The sequence below is a fragment of the Hirundo rustica genome, chromosome 26 (genome assembly GCF_015227805.2).
Source record: "Hirundo rustica isolate bHirRus1 chromosome 26, bHirRus1.pri.v3, whole genome shotgun sequence".
NCBI classification, from domain to species: domain Eukaryota; kingdom Metazoa; phylum Chordata; class Aves; order Passeriformes; family Hirundinidae; genus Hirundo; species Hirundo rustica.
The window spans coordinates 5,369,025-5,389,604 of NC_053475.1; the positions used below are offsets into that span (position 1 = coordinate 5,369,025).

Here is a 20,580-nt window from a genome sequence, read left to right on the forward strand (position 1 = left end):
CACTGAGAGAAAACCCAATGGGGGTGTGCCCCAGTGGACTCTTTTATTTGAATAAAAGACCCCTCCTCCTCCTTTACAGACGTTGGCTTTCCATTGCGTGATTTTCTGTACATCACCAAGAAGGCACAGTAGTCTTTTTATTAGCGTACTATGAACAACTAGAAAATTCAATGTATACAGCATCCCTATCACCTGTGTTAAGCATCTTTATTATTTCAGAAGGAAACGGCGATACAGCAGTATAGACACAGAGAATTACAAGAGAATCTTTGCAAATTCATTAAAAAATATTTCAAGCGCCATTAAGTAAGAGTCGTAGACCACCCCCCCAAAAAAAACAAACAAAAAAAAAAAAAAAAAAACCCAAAAAACACAACCCACCAAAAGACCCCATCAAAAACAACAAAAAAACACAACACGAAGAAAACCCCACAAACCACAAACAAAAAACCCCTACCCCACAAAAATTCAAAACACCCACAACCAAACAAAACCGCACCGATCTCCCGGCCCCGCAAGCAGCCAAAGACAAACGGCAAGGCCAGAGCCCCGGGTTTAGGCAAAAAGCCTGAGAGCCGCGGGTGGGGTAACTGGGAACGCGAGGTAGAAATGCCTGAGGCCAGTTGCGGTTCGGGTGCGCCCGGGCAGCGCGGGCGCTGAGCTCACCGCCCCGGCGCGGGGCCCCGGCGCGCCGCGGGACGGGAGAGAGAGGGGCGGGGCCGCCGCGCTCCCGCGGGACGATCCCTGGCCGCGCTCCCTCGCGGGGCGGGGCCGCGCCGTCCTCTCGCGATACCTCGGTCGTGCCCTTGCCGCCATGGCGGGCTATTGGGACGGGCCCGAGGGCGAGCAGTGTCCGCAGCGCACCTGGCTCACCACGCGCGTGGGCGCGGCCGCGGGTGGGCACCGGGGGGAAGGGGACGCATTGGGGGGCGGCCGAGCGGGGCCCGGGTCCGGGCAATGACGCGCAGTGCTGTGTTGCAGGCCTGGTCGGGGCGGCGTATCGCATCATCCTGCTGCGGCCCGGCTCGGCTCTGGCCGCGTTGCAGACGGCGGCGGCGGACAGTGTCACGATGGGTAAGGGCTGGGACCCTCGCGGTGTAACTATAGGGTGGGACTCCCACACACCGCAGGAGAGCCAGCCTCGCCTCTGCCCTATCTGGCTGCGCCCTCGCTTTTGCCCTTGCCTCTGCCCCTGCACGGTTTCGGTGGTTATCTCCTCCCGGCCCTGGGTCGTTGTTTAGCCGAGAGCCAGAACACTGAAATGGAAAAACATATCTTTGATTTGCAGGTCAGGTAACCTATTTTTTGCATATTTTTTCCAATCTAGAGTAAAAGTTACTTTTTTTTTTTTTTTTTTTAATTTCTAGAATACTCCGTTTGTGAGCAACAAGATAGTGTAAGCAAATTTAGGTTTTTACTTAATATATGTAGGCATTTTATTTAATAAACTGCATTTGCTAAAGAACAATGCGATGTTTTTGGTGGCAAAAGGAAAATAAACGTGGGGGTTTTCCTGTCATGTTCTATAGACAAGGAGAAACCATGTAGTTGTCGTGAATTGTCTTCGGAAGAGAAAATGAAGGGGCTGCATGGCTGAAGCTCCCTCTGCCCCTTGTCAAATGCAGTTTTCCTCTTAGCAGACTTTTCAGTCTAATTCAATGACTTGTGCCACCTCTGCCTCTCCGCAAGTGCTGGTGCTCTGAGCTGGGGAACAGTTGGTCCAGGTTTTGCGTTTTTGAGTAGTTCGACTCTAAACCAGAGTCTGGCATCTCCTGTGATGAGCTGAGATCATTATGAAAGGACTGGATCATGTAATTAACTGTGATTTCAATGAATCCCTTAATCCTAAACAGGCATATTGGGTCCTCTTACCAGTTTTATACTTGAGAAGGGTTTGTCCTGCCTGCTGTTCAGGAGCTACACCTCATGGACTCAAGCTGTGCATTTTGCCTACAGATGCTTAGTCCAAAGCAGGGAGAGCAGGAAAGTTGAAATGCAGTGCTGGGTCTGGGGATTTTGTTTCTACAGTGCTTTTTTCAATTGATTTTGGCATCAGCATGATTAATTTTCTGCATAGGTTTGTAACTGGAGCTGCTGGTTTTATATAGGGATTGAAAATTTTTGTCCTGGACATTTTTGTTGTTCCCAAGAAAGAGGAATTGAAATCTGCAGATGGTGTCTGGTAGACAGTTTCACGTTTCATGAGTAAGAGTTTGTGTTAGATACAAACCCGGCTTTTTTGACAGAGCTCTTTGCCAAAGTTTGCAGTTATATCAGTGTAGGGTCTGATGGGGTGAGGTGTGTAATTCAGTGGACAGGATGCTTCTGCTTTGCAGTTTCTTAGTTCAATTCCAAATTCTTAATTCAATTTCAAAGTTAGTTTACAAGCAAAAATAATTTACAAACTCGATTTATTTCTCTATTATCCCTTCATCATTTTGAGCCCCAGGCAAGCAGAGGAGGAAATTGTCAGGACCAGCAGTGTGCAGGGAGAGCAGAGACCTTAGGGTTGCTCTGTCCAGTGCTGTGAGGTGGCTTCACAGGCACTTGAGGGCTGAATTACAGTGCAGAGTCCAGGCAAAGCTGGAGAGGTGGCTGCACAGACACCACCGCTCCCCTCCAGTACCCCCAGCTGTCAGTGGTGCCCCATCGCCTAGCTGGGAAGGGCTTTCAGGCAATACCCAGGCAGGAAGCAGTGCTGTTTGGCAGAGGTGGATGTGCAGTGCTCTGAGGCTCCTGCTCACAGCTGAGCGGGATCCATGTGCTGCAGGGGGAGAAACCCAGGGAAACTGGGTGGGACTGGGTGAATGCTGAGTCTCACTGTAGCAGCTGGGATAGGATGTCCCTCGGAAATGGGAAACAGATCTTACTTTGTTTGCCATTGTAGTCACTGCTAATATTGAAATTGTGCTCAGTATGAATTCTCTGGTCCTTGAGGATTTTAGTGTTTTTACTTCTTGTTTACAGCTACACTGGGAGCTGTGTTTGGCTTGAGTACCTGTCTCAGTGCCCAGGTCCGAGAAGAACCAGAGGATCCTTTGAACTATTTCATAGGTGGCTGTGCAGCAGGAGCTGTCTTGGGAGTGAGAGGTAACTGTGGACAATGCCTGCATGGAAACGTGCCCTTGCTGGTTTTAGAAAGTTTTCTCTTGGGGAAAAATATTAAAGAATGTTGATATCAGGCTTCTTTGGTAACGATTCAGTTCAGCCTCTAACGATCCATCTTCATGCCAGTTTCACTGGCATTGTATAGGCCTGCTAAAATAAATTTGGCTGCAGGAGGGGAGGACACCAAAGGGAGCATGCAGTGATATACAGAATAAAAGGAGAGCTGACTCAGTACTGGCACTAAGAGCTACCAGTTATACCTTAAAATTGCAGGATAGGAAAAATATAGTTGTGGAAATCCATGTTTTCTTGGCAACAACTGTGATTTATTTTAGACAGCACATACAGTCTAATATCTGCCTTGGTAATTCTTCATGTAGTCTGAGGTACAAGCTATGTCCTTTTGCTGCTGCACCTATAGCCCTTTGTAAGGCTTAAGCAGCTCCTGCAGATACTGACACAGCTCTGTTTTCTGTAGACTTTCATTCTTGAACCTAAAGAAGGGGGGATTTATTTAAGTTGTAATTGTGGTGAACTAGAATTAATCTTTACTTGTCTCAGTTGCTGAGCTGATGAGAGTTCAAAACAGTGATTGTTACTTTTGTCACTCAAATGAACCATTTAAGATTGCCCACTTAAGGGGATGGGGCAGAAATTGGTATTTCAAATTGCAAGTCATAAGCATGAGAACTCAATTTTATAAAAAGGACACTTTTCTAATTCCTCTGGACGGTGTTGCTGATGGTCAAGGGACTTTAAAAAATAGCAGTCTATCAAGATCTGTTAGAAAGGACTTGTGCCTTAATGGGTCTTTTCTGGTTTGATGTCTTTTCTTCAGCTCACAGTTACCTCACTGGCACCACAGCATGTCTGGGGTTCGGAATCACTGCAGCTCTCATGAAGATCGGTAACAAGGAGGGCTGGAGGCTGACAGGACCTCCCAAGCTGTAAATGTCATGTTTCCCCCCTGTGAGCTGGCTTCCAAATACTGTATGTACTTAGGATGTTGTGTAATAAAGATTTGGTCCAATCAGCAGTTGTCACAACATTGTGGTGTCATGCGGCTGTTTCCCGGCATTTGGGCTGAGGTGCTTAAAGCTGGAGCTGCTGAAGGGGAAGCAGCATCTTCTGGTCCGGCTGTGATTTCTGTGCGCAGCTTACTTTGCCTCGGTATTATGTGTGCAAGCGTGAGCACTATGCTGTAGCTTCACTGAGATCCTTGTAGTTGACTGGGTCCTGTGGGGCTTCTTGACAGGGAGTGGGATTACACTGCACTGAGCCCATCGGTGAGTCTGGAGCCAAAGCTTCTGAAGATCTGCTTGGCTCTGAGCTGAAGATGGGGAAGGTGGAGTAGGGAAGAAGTCGTGAGTTGCCCAAGAAATACTCGGGAGCTTGGGGTCTTTCTCCAAAAAGCATTTCAGGAAGTTTAGAGCTAAGTGCTTCAGAGTTGAAACTGAGGACTATCTGAGGCTGGAGGGGACCTCTGAATGGCACCTGAGAGCTGGAACGGGTTGCTTATAGCTATGTCTGGTTCAATTTTTTATGAACAAACAAGTGTGTCCTGCAAACCCACTAAGGAGGTGGAGAGCATAGAGGCACAAGATGCACAGAGAGAGGTGAGAACTGCATCATTTTGCCCTGGAGAAAAGGTCAAAATTAGATCTAATAGCGTTTTTTTACAACTTAGTGGCTACAGAAAGTGCAGGCTCAGGTGTGCAATGAAGGATGGGAAATAAGATAGGGAAATTCTAACTAGATAGAAAAAACGTCTCACAAGCACAATAGGTAAGTGCTGAAAAATTGGCTTGAGGAGGATGTGAAAACATCTTTGGGGACACAATTCAATTGGACATATGGGAACAGTGCAGTACAGAGATGGGACATTAGGTGACGGGTGCATGGGTATAGAGACGGAATGTGAGCATGGGGGATGCAGGTATGTGGTGTGTGAGGGGAGGGGACAGTACGAGGAGACTGGGGCATCAGAGGACAGCAGAGGGAGGGACAGTGGTACCAGGACACAGTCACAGCCATGGCAGGCTGTGTTGCTCTGATATGTGCTCTGTGTGGGCTGGTGAGGTCTTGGGTGTTCGCAGGGTGGTCCTAGGTGCACTTGAGGCTGGGCCAAGGGTCTGGTGTTCCCATGTGCTCCTGGACGTAAGACCACCAGCTCTTTGGAAATCAGTGGGGCTGGGCTGCAGCTCAGAAGCACAGCAGGTGGTGGTAGTCCTATCACCCTCTAATCAGGGGCGGAGAGCAGGCCATTGTCTGTCTCCTACCTGAGGGCTTGGAAAGGGGCTCTGCTTCACCCTGGGCTCTGGAGAAGAACAAGGTTTAGAGAGGGGCCTGAGGGGCCAGGGATCCCCAGCAGGACATGCCCAGGGTAACACGGAGTTTACAGAAGCTCCTGTCAGCTTCAGCTGGCCTTGCTGCCTGTCCTTAGAGAATTCAGTGACCCACTGTCCCAGCATGGGGACTCTAGGGCCTTGGACCTCCCTCTGCCTGAGCCTCTCCCAGCTCCTGGCTGGGGCCACGTGTTCTGTCTGGTCTATAAATACCCAGGCACATTCCTAGGGGGTCACAGGAGTTCTGCAGAGCAGCAGCAGGCGGTAAGGGGGACAAGTGCACGGCACAGAATAATGGGCCACAGAGTAATGCAAGGGCACGGCATACAGCAAGCTCTTCACTGGGCTGTAAAGTGCATGGCCTGAGCGAGGACAAGCAACACTGCACTAACAGCGAGCAACATGGTGGGGGCAAGGGGTGGCAACAATGTCATGAGGGTCAGCACACCTCGACAGTACTCAGTGCAGGGGAGCATGACATGCAGCATTGCAGACAGCTAGCAGGGTAATGCATCACAATGTGTGACAGGCAGCATGACACATGGCAAGCAGTGCGCAGCAGACACTGCCGCGCACTGAACAGGTATGACAGGGGCTTCACTGGGGGCCAGCGGCTTGGTTGCTGTTAGACCAGCAGTAGTTTCAGCGATGGGGCAATGGCTGAGAGAGGGTGTGGGTGTGTGTACTATAGGACTGAAGGTGTGAGTGATGACAGTGGCCTGAGCTATAGGGCCTTGGGGCAGCAATGTTGGCTGTGGGTCAGTAGCTTAATGCTAAGGATTCAGAGATGAGACAAATAAGGAGATCAGGCTTGGCTATGGGGCAGTGAAATGGGCTGTTGTTCTCACCTATGGAGCTGCAGTTTTGCCAAGGAGCATCAAATTCAGTAATGGAGCAGTAGCAGAGCCAGGTGTCCCTGGCTGTGGGGTAGAGGCTTTGGTGGTGGATCCAGCGGCTTGGCTTTGTGCCAGTAGCAAGACCCCATCTCCCCAGCCAGTACTCCTGCCATGGGCCAGAGGCTCCAGCTGTGGAGACAGCACCCTGACACCCTGCTCCATGTGTTTCCACAGGCAAGATGTGGATTGCAGAGGGGCCGGCCCCAGACCGGTGGAGCCTGCGGGATGGGGCTCATGCTGGACATTTCCTGGCTGTGGCTGACCAACTCCGCACCACGGGACAGCTGGTGGATGTGGCCGTGGGCCCAGAGCGTGACATGGCCCATGCTGTGGTCCTGGCCTCCATCAGCTCCTTCTTCTATCGCTTCCTGGAGGGCAGGACCCAACAACTCCGCCAAGATCCTCCACCCCATGTTCCCCTGCCACCTGGGGCCACACTGTGGGGCTGGCGGGCTGTGCTGACCTTTGCCTATGGGGGAATTGTGCCCCATGGCAGGGCGAGAGAGGTGGAGGAGGCTGCCCGGGCCCTGGGGGCCCCCCGGCTGGTAACTGCCTGTGCCCTGCATCTAGAGATTGACCACCAGGAAGAAGGTCCTAAGCCCCTGGAGGAGCAGTGGGAGACACTAAGAGCCATGGAGCAGCTCCACGCCAATGGTGTGGGCTGTGACCTCCAGCTCCAGGCAGGGAACGAGGTCATCCCAGGTGGGCAGGATGTGGGGGTCCCCTGTGAGGAATGGGACAGGGTGCTCTGGGACAGCCAAGTCCTCTGGTGGGGATGATAAGACTGCAGCTCCAGGTGGGGATCAGGCTCTAGAGGTGTCCGCAGGCCTGCTCCCTTTGGCAGAGCTGGGGCTTTGGTGGGCAAGGGGCCAGGACACCTGAATTCTGGGGGGCTGCACAGTGCAGAGGGTCCCCTGCTGCCTCCCACCATTATTTCTCCTTCTTCCTAGTTCAGCGACTGGCCCTGAGCTGCTCCTGTGACTTCTTCCGGGCCCTTTTCACCTGCCCCATGCGAGAGGCCACCCACGACCCTGCCAACCCACTGGTCACAGGATTGTCCCCAGCCGAACTGCGTCTCCTCCTCTCCTTTGCCTACACAGGAGCTGTAGCAGGGCCATGGCCCATGGTCTTGGAAGCAGCTGAGACCTCCCTGCGCTATCAGGCCTGGGGGCTCCTCACTCTCTGCCTGGATGTTTTCACCCATGGCCTGACCCCAGAAACTGTCCCTGATGTGCTGGCCTTTGCTGTGGCCTATGGGTTAGATGAGGTGGTCCATGTAGCAGAGAACTACATCTTGGCCACCTTTCCCTGTGTGGTGGTTACACCGGCCTTCCTGGATCTTCCTGCACACCTTCTCATCCGCCTCCTCCGTTCTGATGGTCTCAATGTCCTCCACGAACTGGAAGCCTTGGAAGCAGCATCTCGGTGGCTTGTGGCCAATGGAGATGGCCAGGAGGATCTAGCCAAAGAGATCCTGTCATCTGTTCGCTTTGCCCTCATGTCCAGCCTGGAGCTGAAGAAGGTCCTATCTGTGACTGCAGGGGCAGCTGACCCAAAGGTCCTCCGCGAGCTCATGGTAGCAAGTTTTACCCCCATGGCCCACTTGCCGTGCCGAGTACGTTCCTTGCCAGAGGTATTGGTGGTTTGTGGTGGAGACAAAGTAAAGGGCAACCTGACTGGCCGGAAGCCCAGCAGACACCTCTGGTTTGCAGACCGCTACCTCAGTGCTGTGGGGCTGGTGAAACAGGTTGAGTGGCGGGCACTGGGACACTTTCCTGATGGCCCACGCTTCCGTCATGCTGTAACTGTGGTGGCCAACAACCTCTACATCATGGGTGGAAAACACTACTATGGCATCCATGACACCCTAGCCAGTGTCTACAGGTGAGAGTTACAGAAGACTTGAGAGTTGCCATGTGGTACCAGGACATTGTGGGAGGGATTGGTAGAGCTAGGGCTGCCCCCTGAATCCAAGCCATTGTGGCATTGCAGCTGGTCAAGTGGCCCCAAGACATTCTGGGAAGTGTGGGTTGTAGGACTCAGAGGTGCCCTCCTACTCTGGGGTGTTACAGGCTTTTTGGGAGTAGGAGCAGGAGGCTTCTATCTGGAGATGACCCAGGACATTATGGGTTTGATATTGTCCAGAAGGAGGGGATATTCTCATGCGTGGTGACCATGTGATCCCAAAGCATTATGGGACTGGCAGGTTGTAAGTGGGTTGTTGCCCTCAGCGGTGCCAACATCAGCTCATGGTATTGTAGGTAACAGGTAGTCTCTTGCCCGTTTGCCTCTCAAACTCAGGTACCAGCCTATGGATGATTCCTGGAAGCGTCTGGCCAGTATGACATGTGGACGGAGCTACTTTGCTGCTGTGGCTCTTGGTAATTTCATCTATGCCCTAGGGGGCAGCTCAGGGGAGCTCTACTGCACAGATACTGTGGAGTGCTACGACCTGGCCAATGACACCTGGAGGTGAGGCTGCCCCAGCAGATGCCTAGTTTCCCTTTTCTCTCAGAGCCCCTTGTCTTGGCCATGTTACCCACTGAGTGCTTTGTGTCACTAAGCCTCCAGTGGAGGATGGACCTGCAAGTGGTATTTGAGGTCTACTGGGTGTTGAACAACCACGTCCCTTCGGTACTGGATGTTGGCCAGTGTTGCTTAGTGGGTGGCAAATGAGTTTTTGGCCAGTAGTATGTTCATTGTGGGTCTTGTTTGCCATCTGCCAATGAGAAAAGTAGTTTGATTCCTCTCACAGGCAGAATGTTCATGGGGTGATGGCCAATGTCCATTGAGGGAGCCCACTGTGGGTCCACTGGACCAGTGGCATGGCAATTACAAAGTGTTGAACAGTGACACAACTGGGGCATCCATTCTGTGTCACCTGATGTTATGCACTGGGCTGATTGGGTGTTGCCAAGTGTTGCCTGCTGAGTGGTCAATGAAGACATGGCTCACCAGAGAACCCTTAGGTAGTCAGTCACTGCAGGACAGCCCTGTTTAACCTGTCCTTCAACCCCTCCCTCTCTCTTTGCCCAGGAGGTGCCAACCCCTGCCAATGGCTCTATGTGGGCATGCAGCGTGTGCCCTGGATGGTGTGCTCTACGTGTCGGGTGGGTGTGATGAAGCATACCAGTGTCAGGCATCCTTGCTCCGCTATGTCCCAGGTGTACCTGTCACACTCCTGGCCCCCATGAATGGCGAGCGAGCTGGCCACATCATGGAGGAAGCGGGTGGGCAGCTCTATGTGGCAGGGGGCCTGTGTCAGCAGGCTGGGCAAACTGGCTACAGGGACCAGCTGACCTTTGAGGTCTACAGCCCCAAGCAAAACATCTGGGTCCTCCTTAGCCCCCTGCCCCGTGCACATGTAGTTGGGGGTGCAGCTGTGCTGGGAGGGGAACTGCTTGTACTGGGAGGGTATAGTCATGAGACCTACCAGGACACACACTTGATCCATGCCTACCAGCCGGGTACCCGGCGCTGGATCACCCGGGGCACCTTGCCTCATGCCTATACTGACCTACAAGCCTGTGTTCTCACTGTACCCCCTGCCTTGCGTGCCCCCAGCTGCCTTAAGGACCCCTTGAAATCAACTGAAACTCCCAATAATGCTTAGGGTATACTCTCTGCACCCCATACTGGGATACCCAGGTAGCATCCATGGGTACCTCTATGGGACAAAGGTGTACACATCCCTCTCCCAGAGTGGGTTTCTTCTGTGGTTTTTGGCAATCCTTCACCCTCAGGTACATGATCTAGACTGTTGTGAACCTGTTGAACATAAAGATTCCCTGGACTGTAGCCCTGTCCCTCCAGGAATACTCAATCCCCTTGTCTGAGACCTTTACTGGGCTGAGAATCCTGCAATTTCCCCCCACATTTTATTTAAATAAAAGTGCTTCCTGAACTGTCTGAGTCTTGTTTCTGATGGGGAACCCAGACATCCAAGTGCTTCTCACAAGGAACAGGAGGAGAGCAGGAGACTAGTGACCTGGGTGTCCTGGGTGGGTGGTGCTGGGCACTGGGGCTCTGTGTGCCTCTGTTCATGGAGCACGAGGGTGTTTGTGTGTGTCTCAGGACTGAGAGGGATCTCGGGGTGCATAGGGGATCCTGAGGGAATAGAGTCCTGGGGGTGCTAAGATTTGTAGAGGTCATATGGTGGGATAGAACAGGGGTTCCTGGAGGTTTTGGGGTGACTAGGTGGTTTTGAGAGGTCTTGGATTCCTGGAGTGACCTGGAGTCAGGTCACTTGTTGTGTGCAGAGGTGGGAGAATTCCAGGGAGGAGTTGCAAGGAGAGACAAAGGTAATGGGATTCTGGGAAATACTGGTGTACCAGTAGTGTCTGTGGAAGGACTGGGTGGCTTCAGATGTGTAGAAGGCAAAAAATTGTAGTCTAAAGGGTTCTGAGGAGAAGGATAATCACTTCCATTGGCCTGCTGGCTCTGGCTCTGTTAACCCAGTCCAGGTTTTGTTGCCCTGCCTTTGCTGCCAGGTGCACTGCTGGACCTTGTTCACCTTTCTGTCCACCAAGATACACAGATCTTTTTCCACAGCTCTGCTCCCCAGATGTCTGTGCCCCACTTTTGAGACCTTCAGACTGTGCTAGCACTGGAGCTGCTTGCCTCGTTGTCCCAGGAAACAGGGATAGAGAGGATACTGTGGTTAGAGAACAGCACCGACAGACAGACAAGTGGCTCCTTACAAATGCAGTATGTGCATGCCCATGGACACACTTGCACACCAGACCTTCACCAGCACACATACTCATGCTGGCCAAGCACAGGCACATGTTCCCACCTGTGGACCCAGTAGTTAACCTGGCAGAAGGCCATGCTGACTCACAGGAGTTTGATAATACATTTGGGGCAATTAGAACTGGAACTGCGTTTCAGGCTGGAAAAGTGATTCATAGGATCCTGCTGCTGCATTTATGCACCAGTTCTGGGGTGAGCCATTTGACCTCCACCAATGGTGACTGTTGCCTCCTTCTCACACCGCTCAAAATGTTTGAGTGACATCTAGACAGGTGGTTACAAAGTTTGGCCAGCTCCGGTGTGCTTTGTCCTAGTGTAATCCCTCACAAGTCACATCATTTGCCCTTCTAAGCCTCCCACCCTACTCCTCCCTATCCGGCCATCCCATAATGGGTCATGCAGAGGCATCAACACTTGCACTTTCCTTATTACCTGCCAGTGGGATGCTTTGCCTGTGGGATTCAGTACCACAGGGAAGAATCACACATTTGGGGCCAAAGTCAGGAATAGGAGTATAAGTGTGCAGTTTTGAATGCCAGAATACAAGAAGGATCTAAAGCTGTTAAAGAGTATCCAAAGGAGGCCACAGAAATGGGGAAGGGTCTAGAGGAGAAGAGTATGAGTAGCAGTGGAGGGCACTTAACATATTCAGTCTGGAGGACATTGAGGGGAGACCTCTTCACAGAGACCTCCCATGAGGAGAGTGCCAGATCTGATCTCTGCTCTCTGGGACCTGGGACAGGACCCCAGGAACAGCTGGAGCTGTCATGGGGGCATCCCGATGGATCAATATTAGGAAAAAGTTCTTCCCCCAGAAGGTGGTCTGGCACTGTGAACAGTCTCCCCAGGGAATGGTCACTACAGGGCAGCTCCAAGGCTGCCAGAGCTCCAGGAGCATTTAGACAATGCTCTCAGGCACAGTGTGGGATTTTTGTGGTGTCTGTGCAGGGCCACACGTTGGACTTGATCCTCAGGGGTCCCTGCCAACTCAGGATATTCTAGAATTCTGGGATTCCATAGCCTTTTCTTCCCTGTCTTCACTATTCCAACTACTGAAGACAAATTTCTCATTTGCTGTGCACAGCTAGGACTTGTGGCAGGTCCAATGAAATTAAACCAGTAACCCTTTTAAATTCAGGCACAGAATATTTATTATGTGATTAAGAAACTGGCACTGAGTGAAAAGTGTATTGCATTTTTGTGTGCATAATTTGAACAGAAACAATTGCGACAGAGCACAACCTAAGTTCTGCTTGCCCTCACTCACCCCAAAACCCGGCAGTGGCAGACCCGGACCATCACTGACCAGTTTAGGACATTATTTTCCTCTGCCAAATACCTAAGGAATTATTTTAGCTCTGGAAACCTCAGGCTATTTGAAAATACTAGAGGAAGGAGCTGGCTGGATTCCCCCTAGGCAAGTAGACCTTTCCCTTTTAAAACAAAGCATATAAAGCAGAGACACAACCCTTGATCTCTTTCTCTGAGTGTACAGAAATATTTACATGGTGTTACCTGCATATTTCACTCTGACATCACTGATGGCCTCCACACCCCTGTCTAGGCTGTAAACAGATGGGGTCCTCAAGAAGCCAAGGTCTGTGACCATCAGCTTCCTGGAGAAAGGCTTGACTGATGTCTGCAGAGGACTGTGGTGAACCCACAACTCCTTTGTGGTACAGAAGGAGTAACTTGCAGGAGGATTGCGCTGTATACCCAGGTCTTTAATTGTGCAGTAGGTAACCTCAGGGCACAACTCCACTTCCTTGATCGTACAGAATGTGGGTCGCTGGAGGGGGATTTTGAAGCTGTTGAGATGCATCATAGGGTTTCCTGTTGACTCCCTCCATTCCAGCAGTGGATACCACACCTCTTGGATCTGTAGGGACTGGTCCCAGGAGGGCTGCCCCACCAGACACATCCATGCCAGCCAGCCTGCTAGAGCCAGCACGGTCAGGACCAGCAGAGCCAAGGAAGTCAGGTAGAGCACCCAGTGCAACAGGCAGCAGTGCCTCAGTATCCACTGCCCCCACTGAGGACCGTCTCCACCAGCCTGCAAATGCAGCACGGGTACAGCCCGTCCTGGGATGGAGCATGGGCAGAGGGGAGAAGGAGCAGGTAGAGGGGAACATGCAGGCTGGGTGGAGTGTGTGGTGTCCAGGGGAGGTGGTAGTGTTGGGGCAGGAGTGGAAAGCTTGGTGCTGGCCAACATCGGAAGATGAGATGGAGATGTGACAATGGAAGTGGCCTTTAGCATGGCAGTAGAAGGCACTGCTGTGGAAGTGGTGGGAAATGTGCCAGTGGACCCCATGAGACTGCCATAGATAGTGCTGGCAGCAAGGGTGGTTTGGGGATGGCCTCTAATGCTAGAAGGGTTTCTGGTCATAGTTGTTGGCAGCGAGGTAGCAGCAGTGAGAATGATGGCAGTGCTGGGGGTCTGTGTGGGTGTCATGGTGGGACTAGTTGGTATAGGAGTGGTGGTGTTGGGAGCTCTGATGCTTGTCAGCACCACAAGCAAAGGGCTTGGGGAAAGGGTGGAGGTACGAGGGGTGCTGAAGGAAGGTTTGTTGAGGGAAGATCTTGGGGTAGTGAGGGTAGGAAGGCAAGATGAGGTGACAGCATAGGGCATGGTAGTGTGCTCTTTGGGGATGAATGGATGTAGGGGGAAGGTGGTCATGGTAGCTTTCTCTGTTGTTTCTTCCCCATAATTATATTCATCCCCTCCTTCCTCATCTGCATCCTCCAAGATGCTGCAGTTAAGCTTGAAGTGAATGATGGGCTTCTGCCTATGTTCAGCAGGGCTGTGGCACAGTACCTTCTCAGGTGCGACCTCCACTTTTGTTTCCTGCAGGCCCCGCTCTGGCTGATAAACAATGTCAGCATTCTTCTGGATCCAGGTCTGGAGGTAGTGCAGGTCACAGTTGCAATGCCATGGGTTCTCAGTGAGAAAAACATACATGAAGAGGCGCCCCTTTGGGAAAAAGTCAGTGGGCAGGGTGTGCAGCTGATTCCCTGAGAGCCAGAGGGTCTCCAGCTTTTGCAGGTCCTGCAGCAACTCCTTGGGTAGCTCCTTCAGGAGGTTGTCTGAGAGGTCCAACTCCCTGAGTACCCTCAGCCCTGCAAAGGCCTTCTGGGGCAGCTGCCGCATCTTGTTGCCTCGCAAGTCCAGGTTCTGCAGCTGTGGCACTGTGCGGAAAGCCTCTGGGGCTAGTGTCTCCAGGCTGTTGTGGGCCACAGCCAGGTGGGTGAGTGCAGGCAGGCCCTCCAGGATGGGTAGGGCCACCAGTGCATTGTGGGAGAGGGTCAGCTCCTTCAGGGATGGCAGCAGAGCCCCTGTGTGTAGAGCCACCAGCCCATTGTTGGCCAGGTCAATGTCCTCAAGCTGGGCAAAGGGCAGAAAGGCAGTGGTGGAAACGGACTCCAGGAAATTGTCGCTGAGCAGCAGGATGCCTGTGTCCACTGGCAGGTCTAGGGGCACTGTGCTGAGAGCCTGCCCTGTGCAGTTCACCTCCAGGAGATCCTTGACCTTGTTCATCTCTGAGATGCAGGGCTGGGCTGGGGGCAGCAGAGCCAGGAGAGAGACCAGGGTCAGGGCAGGGACCTGCATGGCCTGGAGGGGGAGAACCAAGAGGTGTGAGTGCAATCATGCATGAACCTACACATTGCTTTTCTTCCCATGCAAGCACCATTTGTAGGCAAAACTGGCCTCCCCTGCTAGACCCTCTGGCACCCTCTGAGCTCTGCAGCTCCTCCCTGGGATGGTGGAAGGGAGGAATGAATCCCACGCCTACTGCCATCTTGTCCTTGGAGGCCAGCAGATTGCATTTTGGCCCTTTAACTCTCCTTGTTCTCTTTCATAGTGGGGAGAACCTGACTCATGGGCCTCTTCACAGCAGACCCTTCTCCACTGGAGCAGCATTGCTGCCCTCACCACTGTTAGAGCCATGGCTCTGCAGTGTTTGTGTCTCAGCATACCCACACCCAGTTCAACCCAGACAAACTGTGTGCTGAATCTCCCTGAATATGCTCTTACCCAACACCAGCTGAGCCCTCTGCTGGATTTGGAGGGTAGGAGCATGAATCATACGAAAGGAGCTCCCGGTGCACTGTCTTCCATGAGCAACCAGGCCCCTGTGAACACTGTGACTCACCTGTAGATCTTCCAGTGCTGGGTCTCCTGCTGCTCTGCCTCCTCCTGTCCACAGCCCAGGCAATGCTCTGGGACACTGCTAGTGGGGAGCTGCCCAGCTCTCTATCAGCACCCGCAGTTGTAGGAAGGGAGCTGTGGTTTCCTGAGCAGCTAAACCCATCTCCTGTCCTTTGACACAGCCCTTGCTTTGGCTGCACTGCCACATCACCATCTCTCCTTGCAAAATGTCAATGAGGATCAGCAGGCATTGCACTAGCAGTAAATGGCCATAGCCCACTGCAGTCTGCACTGGATCCTGCTTGTTCTGCTGCTCAAGCCAGTCTTCCCCTTATGATTTGCAGGAGCGCTTGCAGAGAATATTTCCATTGGCTTCTGGAGAGGAAACGGGCAGGAGCATTGGCCACAGCTTCTGAGAAGGGGCTGAGGTGGAAATAAAATGACTTTGTGCCGCTGATGCCGGAGAAGCATTTGTGTCTGGATGCAGGCCCATCTGGAACAGGATGCCTTGAGGTTCAGGACATATTCTACTCTCTGTGATAAGACTGGGATGGACTGAGGCTCTCCTCCCCCAGCAACTGTAGTTTAAAGCCCTCTTCTCCAGCATGGCAAGCCTGTGAATGAAGATGCTCTTTGCTTTTTCTGACAGATGGACTCCATCTGCCCCCAGTAGACCAGATTGTTCAAAGCAAGTCTGATGGTCTAAGTAGCCAAACCCCTGGCTGTGGCGCCAGTCCTGTAACCAATATGTTGATTCCCCAAATTCAACTGGCTCTTTAAAACCCCTTCCTTTTGACTGGGAAGACTGATGAAAAAACTACATATGCTCCAGTCAGCAGCTACTGCTGCTCCCACGCCTCTGTAATCCTTATTGATGCTGCTCAGACTGCTCTTGACTGTATCACTGGCACCCATATGAAACAGCAGTTAATGGTGGACTGTGCAAGGCATGGTAGTCTCTCAGTGACATCTCTGATGCAAATCCATGGTAAGCAGCATAATCTACGGAGTGCAGCAGGCCAGTAAATAATGCCTCCATACCTCTCAGAAGAGAGTCTCCTACTGGTACCCTCTTCTTAGTTGTGTTGACTGTAGTATGGGGAGCAGATTATGCTGCCTTACTGGTTGCTATATGGGGGGTAAATTGGGCTGGATGGAGGCACTGGTAGTAGAGAGGGTAGATAGTGCAGACCTCTGTGTTGGAGTTGCAGCCTTTGCTCTCAAAGGACTGTCCACCATTCTGCCTTGGGAGTCAGATAGGAAGAATGTCTTCAACCTGTGCAGATGGTCACACAACATGCCTGGGTACTGGAAGACAGAGCATGGATGCAAGTTACAAATGGTATGCATGATGGTAACTGCATTGGGGTACTCATCTGCAGATGCATTTCCCTCTGCCATGGAATCTTAGTTTATAATGGCATCTGCAGAATAAATGGAGTCTGAAATGATACCTACATTTACTGCCCTAATTGCAATGGCATCTGTGTCTGTCTACAAGACATGAGTTACTTACTCTTGGAATATAAGTTGTTCTTAATAATATTCTTGCCCTCTTTTTATTTTATATTTCTTTTTTTAATTCTTCCTTGTCCAAACAAATAAAACATGGACATGGTCTTTGGGGATTGAGACAGGAGGTGTTATTCTAACTAGAACCTCTGACTCCCAGGCTTTTTTACTTCTTTTTACTTTTCATTTTTACAGTCAGATGCACCTGTGTCCTTTGACTGCTCCATTTTCTAGACCCTCTTTTTTGGAAATTATATAACTTTTCTGATTTTTAAATTAATGATTTTAATTGGCTTCTAATTATTTTTAAAATTTAATCATAACTGGTATGTAAGTCATACATAGTGTGTTAGTCTTAAATCACTTTTAGCCAGCATTTAGTAAAGATATCATATGCTCCTTTCATGGGAACACAGCTTGGGAAAATTACAGAAACTCTAAATTTTGCTAAACTAACTGATATGCTTCAATGAAAAAAGCCTGGGGGGGAGAGAGATATTGTTAAGCTGGCCATTTGGAATGTCGAATTTATGGACTACAAGGACCTTTTGCAGAAACCAGAAGATAAAGAGGAGACTAACAAAGACTCAGTATATCTGTTGGAAAGTCCCTACTGGAGGAAGAAGATACTAAAAAGACTAAAAATATGGACTAATTAGCATAAGAAGAGAGAAATAAACAGCCAACAGAAGATAGAATACTAAATATGAGAGAGTTATGTAATTTAGAACCAATGAACATTAATTTCTTTGTTTGCTAACAATGTATAAATAAGTTAAAAATATTTGTATCGATATATTTGTTGGAAGCTGGAATTTTGTTGGCCATACACACACATCTGGACCAAGGATAAAGTAAAGCCTTACTTGTTAACACTGAAAAGACAGTGTTATTAGAGGGTTTTATTTATCCTGATGATGTTGGGGGATTTATTAACAGAAGGATAGCAGAAGCATGCTGAGTCTCAAGTAAGATAAGACTGGCTTGCCCCTGTTTTTTCTGTTTTATATATTGCCTGGCTCACATCTGTTTGCCCACTGTCTGCAAAAAGCAAGTGCAGAATATGTTCTCCAGTGGGGTCTGGAGATACAAACACTGGCTCCACTGCAGTTGTTGGTAGCTCCTTATCCTCTTCTTCAAGAAAGGGAAGGCTGTAGTCAGGTCTTTGTTGAAGCTGCATGAGTGTCGGAGGCAATAAACAGATTTCTTTTGGGCATGTTCAAAAATGCAGTATGGGCTGTGTCTTCTAGTGATCATTTCAGCTGGAGCTGCTGCTAGGCCAGCAGCAGGCTTGGGGGGCATTGCTGGATCTCTCCACTCCATTGTGATCCATGGTGTCTCCTCCTGCCAGCTACCAGAAAAAAGAGCCTGGCTGAAGCCCCACACAGTCCTGGTGGGCTGTGTAAAGCCCTGAAGCCTTCTGCCCAGGCTGAGGTGCTTTGTGCCCTTAGCATCTCCCTGGGAAGTGAGTGCTTGTGCATCCTTCCCCTATAGTAGTGTCCTACTGGCTGATGTCTCTCCTGTACTAAAGAGGAGGGGAATATGTGGATGTGGAGGGGGTCAAACACCATACATGATGTGGCATCCTGTATATTTGGTCTGAGCAGTGCTGAGCCCTAATGTGCTATATGTCTACATCTGTAATAATGTTGCTATCTCCACAGAATTGTGCAATGCTATCAACATGGGATCTGCAATGCAATCTGCATATGGAATGTTATGTGTAGTACTTGTCATGTCCAACAACCCACTGCAGATAACATTGCAGATGCAGGTAGGATTGAAGGTTAAGTTGCCATGTCGTGGTTTGAAACTGGCCGAAGGCCAGGCACCCACGAGAGTCATTTGCTTACCTTCTCCTGCTACAGCTGGACAAAGGAGAGGGAAAAAGATGAATGATGGGCTCATGAGTTGAGATAAGGACTGGGAGAAAAAAACACTAAGGGCAAGACAAGTTTGAATTTAAAGGTATAAAGTAAATTTATTAGCAGAGTCAGAGGAGGATAATGAGAAGTAAATTAAGCCTTTAAAACACCTTTTTTTCCTCCCCAGACACTCCCTCCTTCCCACCAACAGCACAAAGAGACATGGTGTGGGCGTTTTGGTCAGTTCATCACTCAAGATCTTCCGTACACTGAGGGAGAGGAGTCTTTTTTTCTGCTATGCCATGGGGTCCTTCCCATGGGCAAACAGTCATTCCAAAACTGTCGTAGCATGGGTCACTCGTCCATGGGGTGCAGTCTTTTAAGGATAGGCTGCACTAGTTTGGAAGCAATGGCCCTCTCTATCTCTGGAAGCAGGGGTCCTCTCTCTCTATTCAGTCTCCTACTAGATCATAGCTTTTTCTGGTGTCCCCCAACTCCAGAATGAGAACTTTTCCTATGGGCTGCAAGTGGATCTCTTCATTTCCATGCATTACAGACTTCATGCATTACAAGGGGACAGTTTATTTCACCACAGTCTTCACTACAGCTTGCAGGGGAATCTTGGCTTTGGCACTTGAAGCTCTTCCTCCCTCTCCCTCATTACCACAGACCTTGGTGTTGCCGTGTTGTTTTCCCTCATGAGTCTTCACTTCTTCCTCTTCTCTGACTAGAAAAAAACTGCTGTATGTACCATTGCCAACAAGTTCCACTAATTCAAAATTCCTGCAGGATCCCACAGCACCGAGAAGTTGATCTTGTCTAGGTTCCACACTGAGGAATCACTTACCATGTTTCTGTTGCCAGCCAGATGGCCCCGCTGCCATTGCAGAGGCAGTGGTGACCACCACGGCACCAGCATCATTCAACACCCCTCCTCATGCGGGGTGCTGAGAAGGGGAAGTTACCGCCACTGCCCCTGCCTGTCTGCCCGGGGCACAGCTGGCTGAGGGCGGCCAGGCAGGCAAGGCTCTCCATTGACCACACCAAGATGGCAGCAGAAGTGGCATATTGCTGCACGCTCTTCCAGGAATGGCCCCTGGAGCCGACCCTGGAAAAAAAATTGCATGTGTGCTGTTTTGATTTTCTTCTCAAATATGTCATCACAGGGGCATTACCAACCTCTCTTTGGGCCAGCAGCATGTCCATCTTCAGAGCCATCAGAGATTGGCTCTGTTGGACATGGTGGAAGCTTCTAGCAGCTTCTCACAGAAACTACCGCTGTGGCTCCCCCCTGCTATCAAAAACCAGGCTGTGTCAAACCAACACACCATAGTAGTCCCTGTTGCAGAGGAGGATATCCACTGTCAAGGTATCATTGCAGATGAAGATACCATTACAGACCCCATGGAAAATGCAGATGCTATGGCAGATGTCAGTGTAGATGCGTAAAAGTACCTTTTCCACTAATGATTTGAATCATTGGAGAGAAGAGCTTAAAAATGTCAGGAAAGACTACAGTAAAGTGGCAAAATCATTTGATAGTCAAGAACTAGGTCCCAGATTGAGGTGATACTGATTTAATGCAGACAGAATTAACAGAAGCTGAAAAAGAATTAGTGATTAAAACAGGTAAAGTACATGTGCTGGGACAAATTGCTAGCGGAGCCCTACAGGGTAATGTGGACATGTTACTCCCTACCACAAATCCTCTGTGGGATCCAAATGATCCAGGCTCATATGCCTCCCTAACCAGATACTGGGAGTTAGTCAAATTTGGATTTGCAAAATTTGAGATAATGCCATTCTGAAAGCAGTAAACTAGGCATGAATGTATAATTTTAAACAGGGACAGCATGAGTGTCCAACTGACTTTGTAGATAGTCTCCTAGATAGGGTGGCAATGCGAAAGTTTACAACGCTTGCTCCTGCTTCAGAAATGGGGAAAGCAGCAGTTA

The 20,580-nt window shown here is 50.4% G+C and overlaps 3 protein-coding genes across 3 annotated transcripts; 2 read left to right on the plus strand and 1 right to left on the minus strand.

Moving 5' to 3' along the window:
* Window positions 1-780: 780 nt before the first annotated feature.
* On the plus strand, window positions 781-4,141 carry NDUFA11 (NADH:ubiquinone oxidoreductase subunit A11). The gene is made up of 4 exons (XM_040086668.2): window positions 781-896; window positions 982-1,074; window positions 2,968-3,090; window positions 3,947-4,141. The coding sequence occupies exons 1-4, from the start codon at window positions 815-817 to the stop codon at window positions 4,057-4,059; spliced, it is 411 nt and encodes a 136-aa protein (XP_039942602.1). The 5' UTR covers window positions 781-814; the 3' UTR covers window positions 4,060-4,141.
* A 1,182-nt stretch (window positions 4,142-5,323) lies between these two features.
* On the plus strand, window positions 5,324-10,253 carry KLHL33 (kelch like family member 33). The gene is made up of 5 exons (XM_040087005.2): window positions 5,324-5,717; window positions 6,524-7,051; window positions 7,300-8,233; window positions 8,651-8,821; window positions 9,386-10,253. The coding sequence occupies exons 2-5, from the start codon at window positions 6,529-6,531 to the stop codon at window positions 9,960-9,962; spliced, it is 2,205 nt and encodes a 734-aa protein (XP_039942939.1). The 5' UTR covers window positions 5,324-5,717; window positions 6,524-6,528; the 3' UTR covers window positions 9,963-10,253.
* Window positions 10,254-12,300: 2,047 nt separating this feature from the next.
* Window positions 12,301-15,339, minus strand: GP1BA (glycoprotein Ib platelet subunit alpha). The gene is made up of 2 exons (XM_040086816.2): window positions 15,253-15,339; window positions 12,301-14,711 (listed from the first exon to the last, which is right to left on the minus strand). Exon 2 carries the CDS (start codon window positions 14,706-14,708, stop codon window positions 12,603-12,605), a length of 2,106 nt encoding a protein of 701 aa, XP_039942750.1. The 5' UTR covers window positions 14,709-14,711; window positions 15,253-15,339; the 3' UTR covers window positions 12,301-12,602.
* Between the last annotated feature and the right edge of the window lie 5,241 nt (window positions 15,340-20,580).